Below are 13,102 nucleotides of genomic sequence, written 5' to 3'. Positions count from 1 at the left end.
CCTTTCTGTCCCCGACATTCTCTCCCTCAGGCTGAAACCTCACGGCTGGAGCAAATAAAGAAAAATGATGGTCTCAGAGGAGCAAACTGCCTGAGTCATTAGTGCAGATTTAGCTGAGAGCACGAAGCTTAGATAAACCACATTTATTAAATTTTCCCCTTGGTGAAAGTTCTTCTTTGGGCACATATGAATTCCACAGGAAACTCCCAGAAAGCCAAGAGAAAGGGTCGTTTGACCTCTGCAAAGCTTGCATGAAATACATATTTCATGGTAACCTAGGAAAAGGATTTTGCCCTGAAGACCGTTCCTGGTTCAAGTTTCACTCCTGGAAGGAGGGGCTGGTTGGGGGGCATCTGGCCTCCCTCCCAAGGGACTGACATCCTTTCTCTTCTCCGATTTTTACTTGACAAGTTCTTCAGGCTACAGGGGGTGGCACAGCACACCCTTTTCTTATGGGAATTTGTTCTGATACAAGAAGGTCTTTCCTGGAGCCTCGTCTCTTGCTCTGTTGCTTTGGATTTTTTTTTTCTCCTGCTTTGAGGCTCCATCTGTGTAGAGCTAAGGTGAGCTCCTAATCTTTCCTGACACCGTCCTGTCGTCCTGTTGGAGTAAACAGGCTATGATAGGAGGAGGGAAGGCAACTCTCCTGAAAGCAGTATGCACCGGACACTTTATATCTGTTCTCTCCTTTTATCCCTAACAGCCAGGCAAAGCCAGTGTCACGTTCTTCTCCTTTTACAGATCAGCACTGGGAGAAGTCAAGTCATTTTCTCAGGGTCACACAGCCACAAAGCCCAGGAAGCCAGGATTCCCATTCTGGTTTATCTGCAAAACCTGTTCTCAGTCCAGAAGACCCTGCAGCCTTCAGGCTAAATCTAAGAAACAGACAAAACTCACCTATGGCGTCGGGAATCAAGACAGTGGTTACCTTGCTAGGGAGGAGTGGGGGACAGAGAGAGGGCACAAGGGGACTTCTGGTCTACTCCTTGACCTGGGGGGTGATTATACAAGTGAGTGGAGAGGTGTCTGGGTGGCTCAGCCAGTTAAGCTTCTGGTTCTTGGTTTTGGCTCAGGTCCTGATCTCACGGTTCGTGAGTTTGAGCCCCGCATCAGGCTCTGCACTGACAGTGTGGAGCCTGCTTGGGATTCTCTCTCTCCCTCTCTCTGCCTCCACCCCACTGGTGCTGTCTCTATTGCTCTCAAAATAAATAAATAAACTTAAAAACAACAACAACAAAAACCAAGCGAGTGGATTCCCTTTGTGCCAGTTTCTTGAGTTGTGCATTTATGAATTTTACTCGACTCTGCACCCTTCAGTTAGAACGTTTATTTATTTGCTTAATGTACGGACACAGGCATATAAGTATATCCGCTAATCCGGGTCCCCGGAAAGCATGAAGTGACTGCTGCCGAGAATGGACTGGCCTTTCCAAAGTGAAAGCATAAGGGAAAAATAATTTCCCCTTTTTGAGTCCATCCGTCACTGGATATCATATTAGGGATCTGCAAAACGATGGAAATGAGCAGAGTGAAGCTTTGCAGGTGTGAGGTAGAGGCCCAACAATGGGTCTTTCTTTGGTTCTACGTTCCCCCAACGTAACTTGCTCTTCATCGGGGACACCTGGAGCCGGGGAGACAACCGTCCTCCTTCCGGTGCCAAAGCCTTTGTCTCCTGCCTATTGAATGTGGGTTTCCCTTTCTCTGGGCTGCATCAATGGCTCTGGCTGAAGTGTAGGGGTGGGGCGGGAGGAGGGAGCGGAGAAATACTGCTCCATGTTCTCAACAACAGGCCTGGCTGGACGACTGAGTCCAGGGCAATCTGGTCTTTTGTTCTGCCCGAATCCTGTTCTCTTTTACTGGTCAGATCCCGGCCTGGAAGGGATAATGCTTCACCAGCTTAATTGCCCGGACCCATCACCTTTGCCCAACCATCTGAGGCTGCCGGTGGGAAGGCCGCGGAACGCAAAATGTGTTTTCCATTAAGTTTAAATTAAAAATCGGACTCAAGATAGATACCTTTTCTGCAGCCTCCCTGCCGCACGATATATCATTCTCTTGCGCCACCGCGATTTCAAAACATGGTCTCTCGGCACTTTCTCACAGGTCAGGCTCCGAAACACATACAGATCTCCACTTTTTGTAAAATGACAAAGGACTCCTTTCCCTTCTTCGGCCTCTGGCCACCCCAAGCCCAGAACCTTCGGGGCTCCCAGAAAGCCCAAACTCCCCCCAGTGGCCCTGAGTCTGAACTGCCAGCCTGGAGGGCTCTCACTTCCTCTGAGGTCCGTCCCCAGCGCGCCTTGTGACGGCCCAATCTCATTTCCCGCAGCCCTTGGCCTGTAAATACGGCCTCTGCCAACGGGGTGTGCCCGACAGAGATACTGGTGGGGCCTCCTGGCGGGTCCAGGGTGTGGGGCGGCACCGGGAAGAAAGAAGGACAGGGTTAGCGTGGTGATAGGTTTGGCTTTAATCTGCCTCATTCCAGGAGGCCACAGGGAAGTTTCGGAAAGCATTTATCTCTTGGCGCAAATGAAAACAGAAAATGCTGTGGGGAAAGTGGCCTGGCCGGCAACATGGAAGCGTCAGGGGCACGAGGCTAATTCTAAGGTAGAGAAGGGAGGTTAGCTTCCTGTCTCTCTCTCTTGGGCCATCTCACATCAGAGCAGGAAGCTGCGGGCCGATGGCGGACTGAGACCTAGGAGGCCTGGGGCTTAGCTCCCAGGCTGCTCTCCACTGGCGTCCGCCTTTGAACCAATTTCTGAAGCCCTCCAGACCTCAGTTGCTTCGGCTTTAAAATGGGGGTTATAAACAATTGTCCACGTGGTGTCCACAAGGGGGCATCCTGTCCCTGTACAGTGAACGACACCTGGGGAGATGCACACCTGAGCCCCGGTGTCCCCGGGGGACTCCAGAATCGTCCCAGGTACTGTGGGCATCCGTCCCAGCCCCCCGCCCTCACCGGCCCCCTCCCATGTCCAGTGCGGGTGATGTTACAGAGCGCGGGTGTAGGGGACGGCCACTCTGCCTGGGACAGCTGAAAAGCTGAAGTACAGAGACCAAGCACTTCCAAGCAGTCCAGATGAATCCGGGCATGCCAGGCCACCAGACGGGGCATAGAGGCACTCAGGACACCACTGTTTCTTCTCCACCCCGGGGAAAATACATTTTAACATTGAAGTGTGGTGTCTGACATTTAAAGGTATAGCTCCCCTCCCAGACAACCAGAGCAAATGCTCCTGCACCTTTATGAAAGTGTGAATTTGGTGCTAGAGCTTCTTACCCCACACGGTTTCCTTGTTTTCTGTGCAAGTCCAGAAAGATCAGATACGTTGGAGGGATCCAACGAATGTGGCGTCTTCTGTGTCGAGGAGCTCAGCTACTTGCGCCCCACCTCTTGCCAGAGTGGGGGATGTTTGAGCCCCGGCCCCCTCCTCAACAACAGGACAGAGGACAAAGCACCAGGAATTAGCACCCCTCTCCCCTGCCTCCACTCAGCTGCCCCAACCTCTGTCCCCAAAATACCGGCTTCCCTGCCTGAGCACAAAACATCCGCTGGAAGTAAGTCTGGAAAAACAATAAAGTGTTTGAAGGCATGTTGGTCGGCACGCGGAGGGTTCCCTGCAATCCTGCGCGCAGACAGTCACCAGGCACATACCTCCCGCAGGGGTCTTAGCTGGCCAGACACCGCCCAACACAGAGCGTCCCCGAGGCCAGAATCCGAAGGGAGACACCAGTTGAAGAGAAACATGAATCAAATTTTTTTTCCCATGATGGTGCATCATTTTACGCTTAGGTTCCTCAAAAGGCCCTTGGACTATTACCATACTATGCTCTGGCAGGTTTTATTTTCTTTTTTTGAGCCTTCATACAGCATTTTAATTTTTGCTTCTGCAGGCAGACATGGTTTTTCTATCATGGCACCGGGCACTTCATATTTAGCTGTTGCGCTCAGCGTCGTATCACATAGGCACCTTGTTCCATCTCCTCTCCACCCTGGAAATTTCCTCCGCTCATAAACAACTTTCTGGAAACTTCGTATTTTTATTGCTTTGGGGGCATATCTTCCTCAACGTCTACAAATATTCTTGAAAAGAAAGAAGGAAAGAAGCAGCGAGGCACTCTTTTTCTTGCCCTCGTACTTGTGGCCCCCAAAAGACCAATGCTTCGGCCCTCATGCTTCACAACCTGCTCACTCCTCTGCCCCTTAGTGTCTGTGCTCCTCTATCATGGTTACCAGGGGCGACCTTAGCCAATGCCTGAGCCGTTGGGGCAGGTGTTGGTCTTGCTTCAGGGTCTGTGGCTTGGGTTCTTTGGTGGCAGGAAACCCTAATGGGGACTTTGGTTGTTTATGGACCTGCCAGAAAGCAGGCCTGAATGGTTTCACATGGCATGAAAGGGAGTTCCCCACGTCAAGTCAGAATGCACTTGAACATTTCCCCAAGAAAAGCATCTGCCACGGAACCCCAAATTATTGGTCCCTTAAAGTGATCGGACGTACTGTCCATGTTGCTGCTGTCTCTCTCTTCTCCCACAAAGAAAGTACAGGGGCCAATGATTCCTGACCCTCCACCATATGATGCCCAAAGAAGCGGAAAGGTAGGCTCCAACAGCATCCTTGCTTTGCTGATCCACGCTTCTCGTGCCCACCTTACGCTGCTCACTTCCAACCTCTTCCCTGCCTGGCTAGCATCGATGCGGGGCTCTGTGCAAAGAAACTTTTAAAAAAAAAAAATTCCATAAACATTTAAAGGCTGAGAAATACAGATCATTAGAAAATGCTAATTCTCCAAAGCTCAGGAAAACTGGGTAGAGACTCGCCCCCTTTTTTTGAGCTTGTTGTTTCTTGGGCTGACCTCACGTTGCAGCAAGACTCAGACATGAGGTAACTGCTCTGGTGTTAACATACGCTGCATCATCCACACTCTCTTGCTGGTTACCAGACGCCTCGGAGAGGTGACCAGAGTGCCCGGAGGCACCAGTGGAAACTTCCAAAGGCATTTAAAAAATTTTTTAATTTTATAGCCAGTGTGTGTTGCTTCCACCCCATGTAGCATGCTGCTGTAGAATGAGACAGAAGAGTACAGAGATGGTGAGCTGAAGCCGCATTGAATGATGGGGAGACAACAAAGAAATAACCAACCAACCCAGAGCCCAGGAGACCAGGAAACGCAGCCCGCAGGCACTGTCCAAAGACCTCAGCTTGGAAGGGGCTTTAAAATCATCAAGTTCCTTCATTCCAAAGCTTAACTCCTACAAGATTCCAGGCAGCTCTGGCTATTTTTTTTTTTTCTTAATGTTTTTTATTTACTTTTGAGTCAGAGAGAGACAGAGCATGAGCAGGGAAGGGACAGAGAGAAAGAGAGACACAGAATGGGAAGCAGGCTCCAGGCTCTGAGCCATCAGCACAGACCCCGATGCAGGGCTCGAACTCACAGACCGTGAGATCATGACCTAAGCCGAAGTCGGACGCTCAACCGACTGAGCCACCCAGGCGCCCCCAGGCAGCTCTGGCTATTGACGGCAAACACTGAATCCCAAGGTTGCCTGTCTATCCCTGCTCAGGGCTGACTGTTAAAAAACTCCCTCGTAGAAAGAACCCCCATCAGTCTTCCTGCAGCGTCACCTCCCTGATCTCTGTGCCACCTTTTCTGGCCACAGACAAATCCTTCAGTACTTGGGGTCACTGATATACCTACCACCACGCTTGGATTTCCAGTGAAGCGTTAGGGCTGAGGCTATTAGCATGCCTGAAAGAATTGTTCCTATCTCTGTGCATATTTAATAGTAAATGAAATGCACATGGAAATGATGGGATCTTGGTGCCTGAGAACTCTGATACCGGATAAATCTTTTGAACGACTACACAGTTTCTTTCATAAAATCGCCTTTTCCAAAGCTCTTTTTTCCTTCTCGCTGTGCCAGAAGAACATGTCCAAGAGACCCTCACGCACATGGAAGGTCGGCTGCTCCCCCTGTTTGGCTAGGAAGGGTGCGTAGTGAGCAGCCTGCAAAGGTGGGGTTCGGGTGGGCTAGAATGACACCAAAGAGAAGAGGAAGCTAATGTGTACATTTTCAACACCTTAAATCCTAAACCCATGAATCTAGAGTTTACCGGAGGAACTTTGAATCTTTGCACACGAAAATACCAGCCAGGGTGTCCATCTATTTATAATTCCAGGGCAAAGTAGTTTCTGGAAAGGGGTTCTCCTGGCAACTACACTCTGGCAGGCCCCACTGGGTCACAGCTCCCTGCTTTTTTCTCCAGTTCTTATTCCGCTTCCCTTGACACTACGGGACTGGGTCAGCCCCCTTTCAGGGTCTGTAGGAGCCCATGAGACCTTGGCAACTTCACAGGCCTTGACGTGTGAGGCTCCGGTAGCATCTGCCCAACATAAACTGACTGTGGGGGGAACCAGTTTCCTTTTCCTGGATTAGCTCCATGGGAAATCGGTCTTCATTTTGACAAGGCCGTTCAGAGTCTTCTCCCAGCCCTGGGGACTCGGCCACACCCTCCGAGGGGCTCCGCTGCCCAGAAACAGACAGGACACTTACTTTCCCTGAGGTAACTGAGGTGTGACAACAGCACTTCCGTGTTGTAGAGGGAGGTGGCTCGGAGGAAGTCCTCCTTGTTCATTTTACACAGTTCCTTGCCATCCATGTTCTGGAAAAAGGATGTGTCGATCTCCATCAAGCCATACTCCTTTATCGCCCACTCCAGCCACTGCCGCACGTGCTCCTGAGTCCACAGCGTGGGGTCTGCAGAGGAAAGGGCTCATTAGCAAGGGCAGGGCCGGCCAGGACTCCCCTGCCTTCATGAAGGCTGCGTATACCCTCTCTCTCCCCATCCCTCCTTCTCCTTGTCCTCCTCCTTCCCCCGTTCCCCCCTTCTCGCTCCCCCCACTCTCTCCCTCAGTGGGAAAGTGGGTTCCCTCCCAGATGGTCCTCCTAGAACTCCCATCTGGCTCCTCCACATCTGGCACTGCCTGAACCACTTAGCACTCCGGGGAGGTTCTTAGATGTCTCCCTAGGCATCGTGACAGAACATTCCCTTTAAAGTATTTGGAGGGCCATTAAAACCTTTGCTGGAGAAATGGTGGCATCCAAATGAAAGTAAACACAGTTCCACGGACCCAGGGACCAAAGTCCTCTGGAAAGGGAAACCATCTGTATCTTAAGAACATTAACGATTGCACGGGAAGAACACCGATCTCTCCGATGGCTACAGAAGGGAACACATATGTGTACAGTTTTACTGCAATTCCATCTGTAGAGTTGGAAAACCCAGCGCTGTGAGCCTTTAACATAAATCCAACCTGGGTTTTCTCCTTGTGGAGACAGCTGGGTTGAAATTTCTACCAGATCATCCCCCAAACTTTTTTTATGATATTTAAGTCCCCAGAGATGAGGGAAACGCACTGGAGAGAGAAAACCTTTCAGCCCTTCAGCCTTTGAGTGAACAAAAATAATGTGATGATGGAGGTCCTCTCCACCCAGGGGCCTCACAGTTCCTTTCTGGCTAGGTGTGTGGAGGATGGGTGTGGGTATGCTTTGAGGGCTGGCGATGAGTTCCAGCAAATTCCACAGCAGGTAGAGCGCTTGTATCTTATCACAGACTGGAAGCCATCTCTTTCCTTGGCAACCGATTATCAGCAGATCCAACAGACACCTTAAATATGCCCATCAGAAAAAAATGCCCATCACAGAAGAAAACTGCATGGCTCTCGGCCACATGAGATATCTGCCCATGTGAAACATTAGGCGGGAAACCACATAATTAAGCAACAAATTTCATGGTGGTAGTTGAAGGAATCATGGCTGGAGGGGAATAGTGTGAACTTGGAGAAATTCGGAAGGCTGCCTGGACAAGGGGAGGAGGCTTGGCCTTGTAGGCAAGCTGTCAGCCCCCAGCTTCTACTGGGCCTGCTTCCTTAGCATATTTCCCAGGAAAGGATATCTGTGCACCTTCCCAGCCCTTCACCCTCTCATTCAGAGTCTGTGAAGGTTCTGGGCAAATATGGGAACCAGGTTTGAAGGATTAGGAGTGGCCGTGGGGAAGGGAGCCAAGTTCTGTGGCCTCCCTCTCACGGAATACGAATTCCCCAGCACTTTTACTCAGAGCTTCTGCTGATCACCCTTGTTTGCCATGGGTTCTCCCTTTCTCCTTGGTTTTTCCATGTGAGTATCTAGGTGGCAGGGGCTGAGTCTGCTCTGCGAAGGGCCCAGCCTCGGCCCACGGGCCGGAGTGGTTGCTGTACCGGCGCTGGAGGTACAAGAGATGGCAAAAGAGGAGAGAAGAGACTTTGGAGTTCAGGTCACAGACTGCTGCCCAACAACCAGTACCCGGTAACTGGCCTGGATCTGGGGGGCCTACCGTGTGCCAGCTGCCTCACACGGCCCGTGGCTCATGCATCTAGAAAATCCAGCAAAATGGCTTTTGTCTTCATTTTACAGATTGCAAGAAGAGTTTGGAAAGGTTAAGTCCCCAGCTCAAACTTGAGCCTTCCCAGGACTTCACTTGGTGGAGGGGGTGGGTCCTCCTGACCCAAAGCCCCTCCTCTTGCCTTCCCACCTGTGAGTTGTTCTGCCAAATAGCAGAGCTCCTCCTAACGCTTCATTGTACAAGTCTATATGCATCTCTCTCCCTCCGTCCCTCTCTCTCTCTCCCTCTCAACAATTTCTTGGTTTGTTGACCTCTTTTACTCTCCAGAAACAACTAGGCATGGGCCACTGGGAAATGGAAATATTCTGTACCATTTCAGAATTCTAAAGGAAAACGGCACAGGTGGGCAATGGATTACGCAGCATTTTTATTTCATCTGATCTCCTTTGCTTCATCCTGACTCCTCACTTTTAGTGTTTGAGGCCTCAAATTCGATTTTACACCATGTATTTAATTTATTTTAATATTTCCACTCTTGCTTTGGGCTCTATCACAATATTATTTCTCTCCCTTTACAGCACAATGAATTCTAAAGCTTCCACTCTGGATCACGCTAAACTCTTCCAAATGTATTTCCTGGATGATTTAGTCCTAGTTTCTTCCCATCTGAACCTGAAACTGGTGATTAACCAGAGCCCTCGTTTATACTTGTCTCAAAATCTCCACCATAAATTCAATCAGTTGTTTCACAAATGTTTTATTGCCTTGATTTGTGGACTTGCCCAAATGCAACTTTCCCTCATGTCCAGGCGGCTGGCCTGGAGGAAGCCAGAATGTCTGATGATAATGTTGAAAGATCTCACCAGAGGGAAAGTAATGAAGTAAATCCATAGCCAGCGAATTCATTGCAAGAAAGGCTTTGAAAACCCTTTGATAAGAATTCACACTATTTTCACCATTACTGCTATCATTATTATTACCTTGGTCCACTGAAGACTGACATTTTGATATTCCTTTTGGAAGTATTTCAACACCAACTCAGAGTGAAAGGGTCAACCAAGCAGCCTGTCTGTTTGCCCCTCTCTCCTCCCAAAAGTGACTACAAAAATGAGATGGCATCCATATTTGGTTCAGAGACAATCTCTGATGCCCTGACTCTACAGAGCCCAAGAGTGCCTTCCCACGCTGGCCACTGTTTGGCAAAACAGGGCAGTCTGATGCCAGATGTGCAAAGGCCCGGCGAAGCTTGGCTTTGCTTAGGGGAGAGCAGTGAGATCCCCACCCTGTCTGCATTATCGTTCCTTCATTGTCTGCTTCTTTTGATGAGAAGGGAGGAACACGGTTTTCTTGGACCTTACAAATGCACCTGAGCTAAACATTCCTGGTGTCTGAGGGAGGGAGAGAGGGAGGGGATCAAACGTTAAATGATATAAGTAGTATAATGTAGAGAAAGCAGTTAAATGCGCCCGGCATCTGGAAAGTGCTCAGAAAATAGGAACTACTCTCCCTCCTCCTGTGTGAAGCCGCGTGCTTGTGGAAAAGGGAAACTCAAAAAAATCCTTTATGAATAGTTTTCAGGTCCTGCAGGGCACAGAAAAATTCCTATTTTCCCAGCTCCTCCTGCCTCCCTGGGTCCCACACTTCCCACCCTCTGCCACCTTGAGTTTCGCCCGGCGCGCAGGGATGCTACGCGGCCATAGTCTTACGAGATGATGAGACACGGCGTCCCATGGAAAATAAATACAAAAGGGCGTAGGAAGGAGAGGCTCATTACAAAACCATGCCTTCTAGGCCAACAAGCAAATTCCTTTGCACTACCTCAAAGAGATATCTAATCCTTTGCCCTCAGACACCACGGCACTTACACTTTTGCAAATGGAAGGGGTTGTGCCTTTTTGGTCATGTTATTTTGGTAAGATTAGTTTTAATCCCTGCCCTGTAATTCACTCTGCTTAAGATTTGGACGTTCTCGCTCCTTCTACCTGGCACCGACTCTACCCGCTGCAGTTTTCAAACCCCCTTTCTGACCAGGCTGCTGAGCTAGCTGGTCTAGCTGAGGCAGAGCATCCGGCCAATGGACGGAAGGCTTGAACAATGATTTTATTTTCTACAACCAAACAGCACCAATACCTAGGAAAAATAGGCTATTTTTACATAATGACACAACTTGCTGCACACGTTAAGGCGCTCCATTTGTTAAATATAGTTATTTCTATTTTGAAACGAAGAGAGCTGGCTGTAATTTTGGAAAGGTGGAAGCTTGCAGATGCCAGGAAGTACTGCCTGATGGACATGACAGACCTCTGCAGCCACTCTTCTCCTTAAAGGCAAGGGCTGGCCCGTCCAGGAGTTTCTGGGACTCCTTCTGGTTTCAGACGGCCTTGCCTCTGCCCTCTTGGCAGTCCTCATCCTGTGGTACCGTGTCCTGAGGTCGAGTCTATGACGTGACCTGTTTGAGGGTGGGCTCCCGGCACCTGCCCTTCAGGGTGCTGGTGACACTTGGGACACTATCTTGAAGGACAGTGGGAAGGAAGGTGAGGAAGGTAGCTCTCCTAAGTCAGCACTTCCATAGCGAATAGGGTATCAGGTAAAGCTTCAGATGCCCAACCGGGACAAGCCCGCCCTCCCACTACTAGCCCAGAAAAGTGAGGGCACGGATGCCAGCCGGCAGCCTGGTTCCCAAAGTACCTGCGGGGACGATGACCCTCCTCTCGTTGGTGGTCATGTTGGGAGGAGGGGGGCCGTTCTTCTCGTCCATGTAGCTGTTGTAGTTCATGGCGTTGGACTCGCTTCCACCAACTAGCTTGCTGCATTTGCTAACACTGCAGTCCACTGGAGACTCCCTGAGGCGAGAGGACACAAAGCCCAGAGGAAGTCATCACTCCGGCTGCCATCAGCACAGCGTGGGCAGACAATCATGGCGCCATTTCCCAGCCCCACTTGGTGCAACGCTGCTGCTGCCTTATTTCTATCCTCCACGCCACCACCAGGGTTTTCAAATCCCAGCCCAATCCTATAATTACGGCACTTAAAAACTTTTGGCAGCTCCCTACTGGCCTCAGACTAGAGTCTGGACTTCTCAGGACCGCATCACAGCCCTCCCAATCTGACGGCAGCTGACATTTTTAGCCTTGTTGCCAGGCAACCTGTGCTCCAACAGCACTTGCCCTGGCCTTGGCCCCCAGGTAGGCCTCCGCCTCCCACCCCCACCCCGGCACTCTGTTTCTGCCATGGTTCTAGCTCTGGTCACGCTGGGTGATTGTTAGCTTAGCGGGTCCTCTTCCCCCGCTGGATTGGGAGTTTCCTGAGAGATTGACAGGACTTCCTCCTTTAAACCTCAACGTCTTATGTAGTGCCTTCTATAGGAGACGAGTGATCAATGTTTGCTGAGTGAAGTATTTCTACTGCACATATATGATTTTGATGCATTTCTTGTACCCGGTTCTATTTTAACTTCCCAATACCCATCCAATGGTTCATATCTCCTCTTTATGGTTAAGGAAACTGAGAGGTGAGGTGACTGGCCCAGGGTCACACAGCTAGTGTGACCTGAGCAGGACTCAGGTCTTCGGTGTTAAGCTTTCCCATCAAAACACCCATACGGGCGCGCCTGGCTGGTTCAGTTGGTAGAGCATGTGATTCTTGATCTCTGGGTCCTGAGTCTGAACCCCACGTTGAGCATAGAGTTTACTTTATTTTTTCATTTTTTTAATGCTTATTTTCAGAGAGAGAAAGAGTGCGAGGAAGGGAGGGGCGTAGGGAGAGGGAGAGAGAGAATCCCAAGCAGGCTTCATTCTGTCAGGAACAGAGCCTGACGTGGGGCTTGATCCCCTGACCCTGGGATCATGACCTGAGCCAAAATCAAGAGTTGGATGCTCAACCAACTGAGCCACTCAAGCACCCCTATTTTTTCAAATTAATTTATTTATTTTGAGAGACAGAGACAGAGAGAGAGAGAGCACAAGTGGGGGTGGGGGGGCAGAGAGAGAAGGAAAGAGAGAATCCCAAGAAGGCTCTGTGCTGTCAGCACAGAGCCCGACATGGGGCTTGATCCCATTAACCATGCGATCATGACCTGAGCTGAAAGAGTTGGTTGCTTAACCGACTAAGCCATGCAGGCACTCTACAGAGCTTACTTTAACACACACACACACACACACACACACACACACACACACGGGCTGGTTGCTTCATGAAGAAGGAATAGAATCCAAGAACTTTAACCTGATAGAAAGGCTGTGGCCTTTGTGGCCTTTTGCAGCCCTGGGTGCCACGCTCACGGAAGAACCAGAAGGAAGTGCAAAAGGCAAAAGTCATCCAACTCCGTCTTGATGTACGGAGCCCAGTTAGCACCTGGTGTGTTGCAACATGGGTGCAGGGAGCCTGCTCCCTGGCGCCAGCTCAGCGATGAGCAGCCGTCTGGAGATCTAAGCCGACACTCCACTTGTGGCCACCCTGTGCCCAGGAGCGGGCCAGCAGAACGCTCCACATACCCCGCCAGCCCAGCATCGCGGCCCCTCCCAGGGTGCCTGGGGGAAGTGCGGTCCTGCCCTGCCCTAGCTTCCCTTCAGCCCCTCCGGCAGCAGCAGGACCAAAGGAGACAACTGGAAGGCCCTGGAGAGGCTGCAGCCGTGGTTGCACAGCACAGGAAGCATCGGACCTGGGAGACAGCCAGTTCTCTCAAGAGCTCCAAACCAGGCCTTCAGACCAAGGAGTTCAGAT

At 50.5% G+C, this 13,102-nt stretch overlaps 1 protein-coding gene across 2 annotated transcripts in view; it reads right to left on the bottom strand.

Moving 5' to 3' along the window:
- Positions 1–13,102, bottom strand: part of FLI1 (Fli-1 proto-oncogene, ETS transcription factor) — a 122,043-nt gene that overhangs the window by 34,893 nt on the left and 74,048 nt on the right. For both annotated transcript variants that reach the window (XM_042957787.1, XM_042957786.1), the window contains exons 3-4: positions 11,069–11,223; positions 6,553–6,756 (exon numbers count right to left, since the gene is read on the bottom strand). In XM_042957787.1, coding sequence (XP_042813721.1) covers positions 6,553–6,756; positions 11,069–11,223 — 359 coding nt within the window. The remainder of the gene's footprint in view (positions 1–6,552; positions 6,757–11,068; positions 11,224–13,102) is intronic.

Source organism: Panthera tigris, chromosome D1, assembly GCF_018350195.1.
Source record: "Panthera tigris isolate Pti1 chromosome D1, P.tigris_Pti1_mat1.1, whole genome shotgun sequence".
Lineage (NCBI taxonomy): Eukaryota > Metazoa > Chordata > Mammalia > Carnivora > Felidae > Panthera > Panthera tigris.
This window is presented reverse-complemented; position numbering and strand designations above follow the sequence as displayed.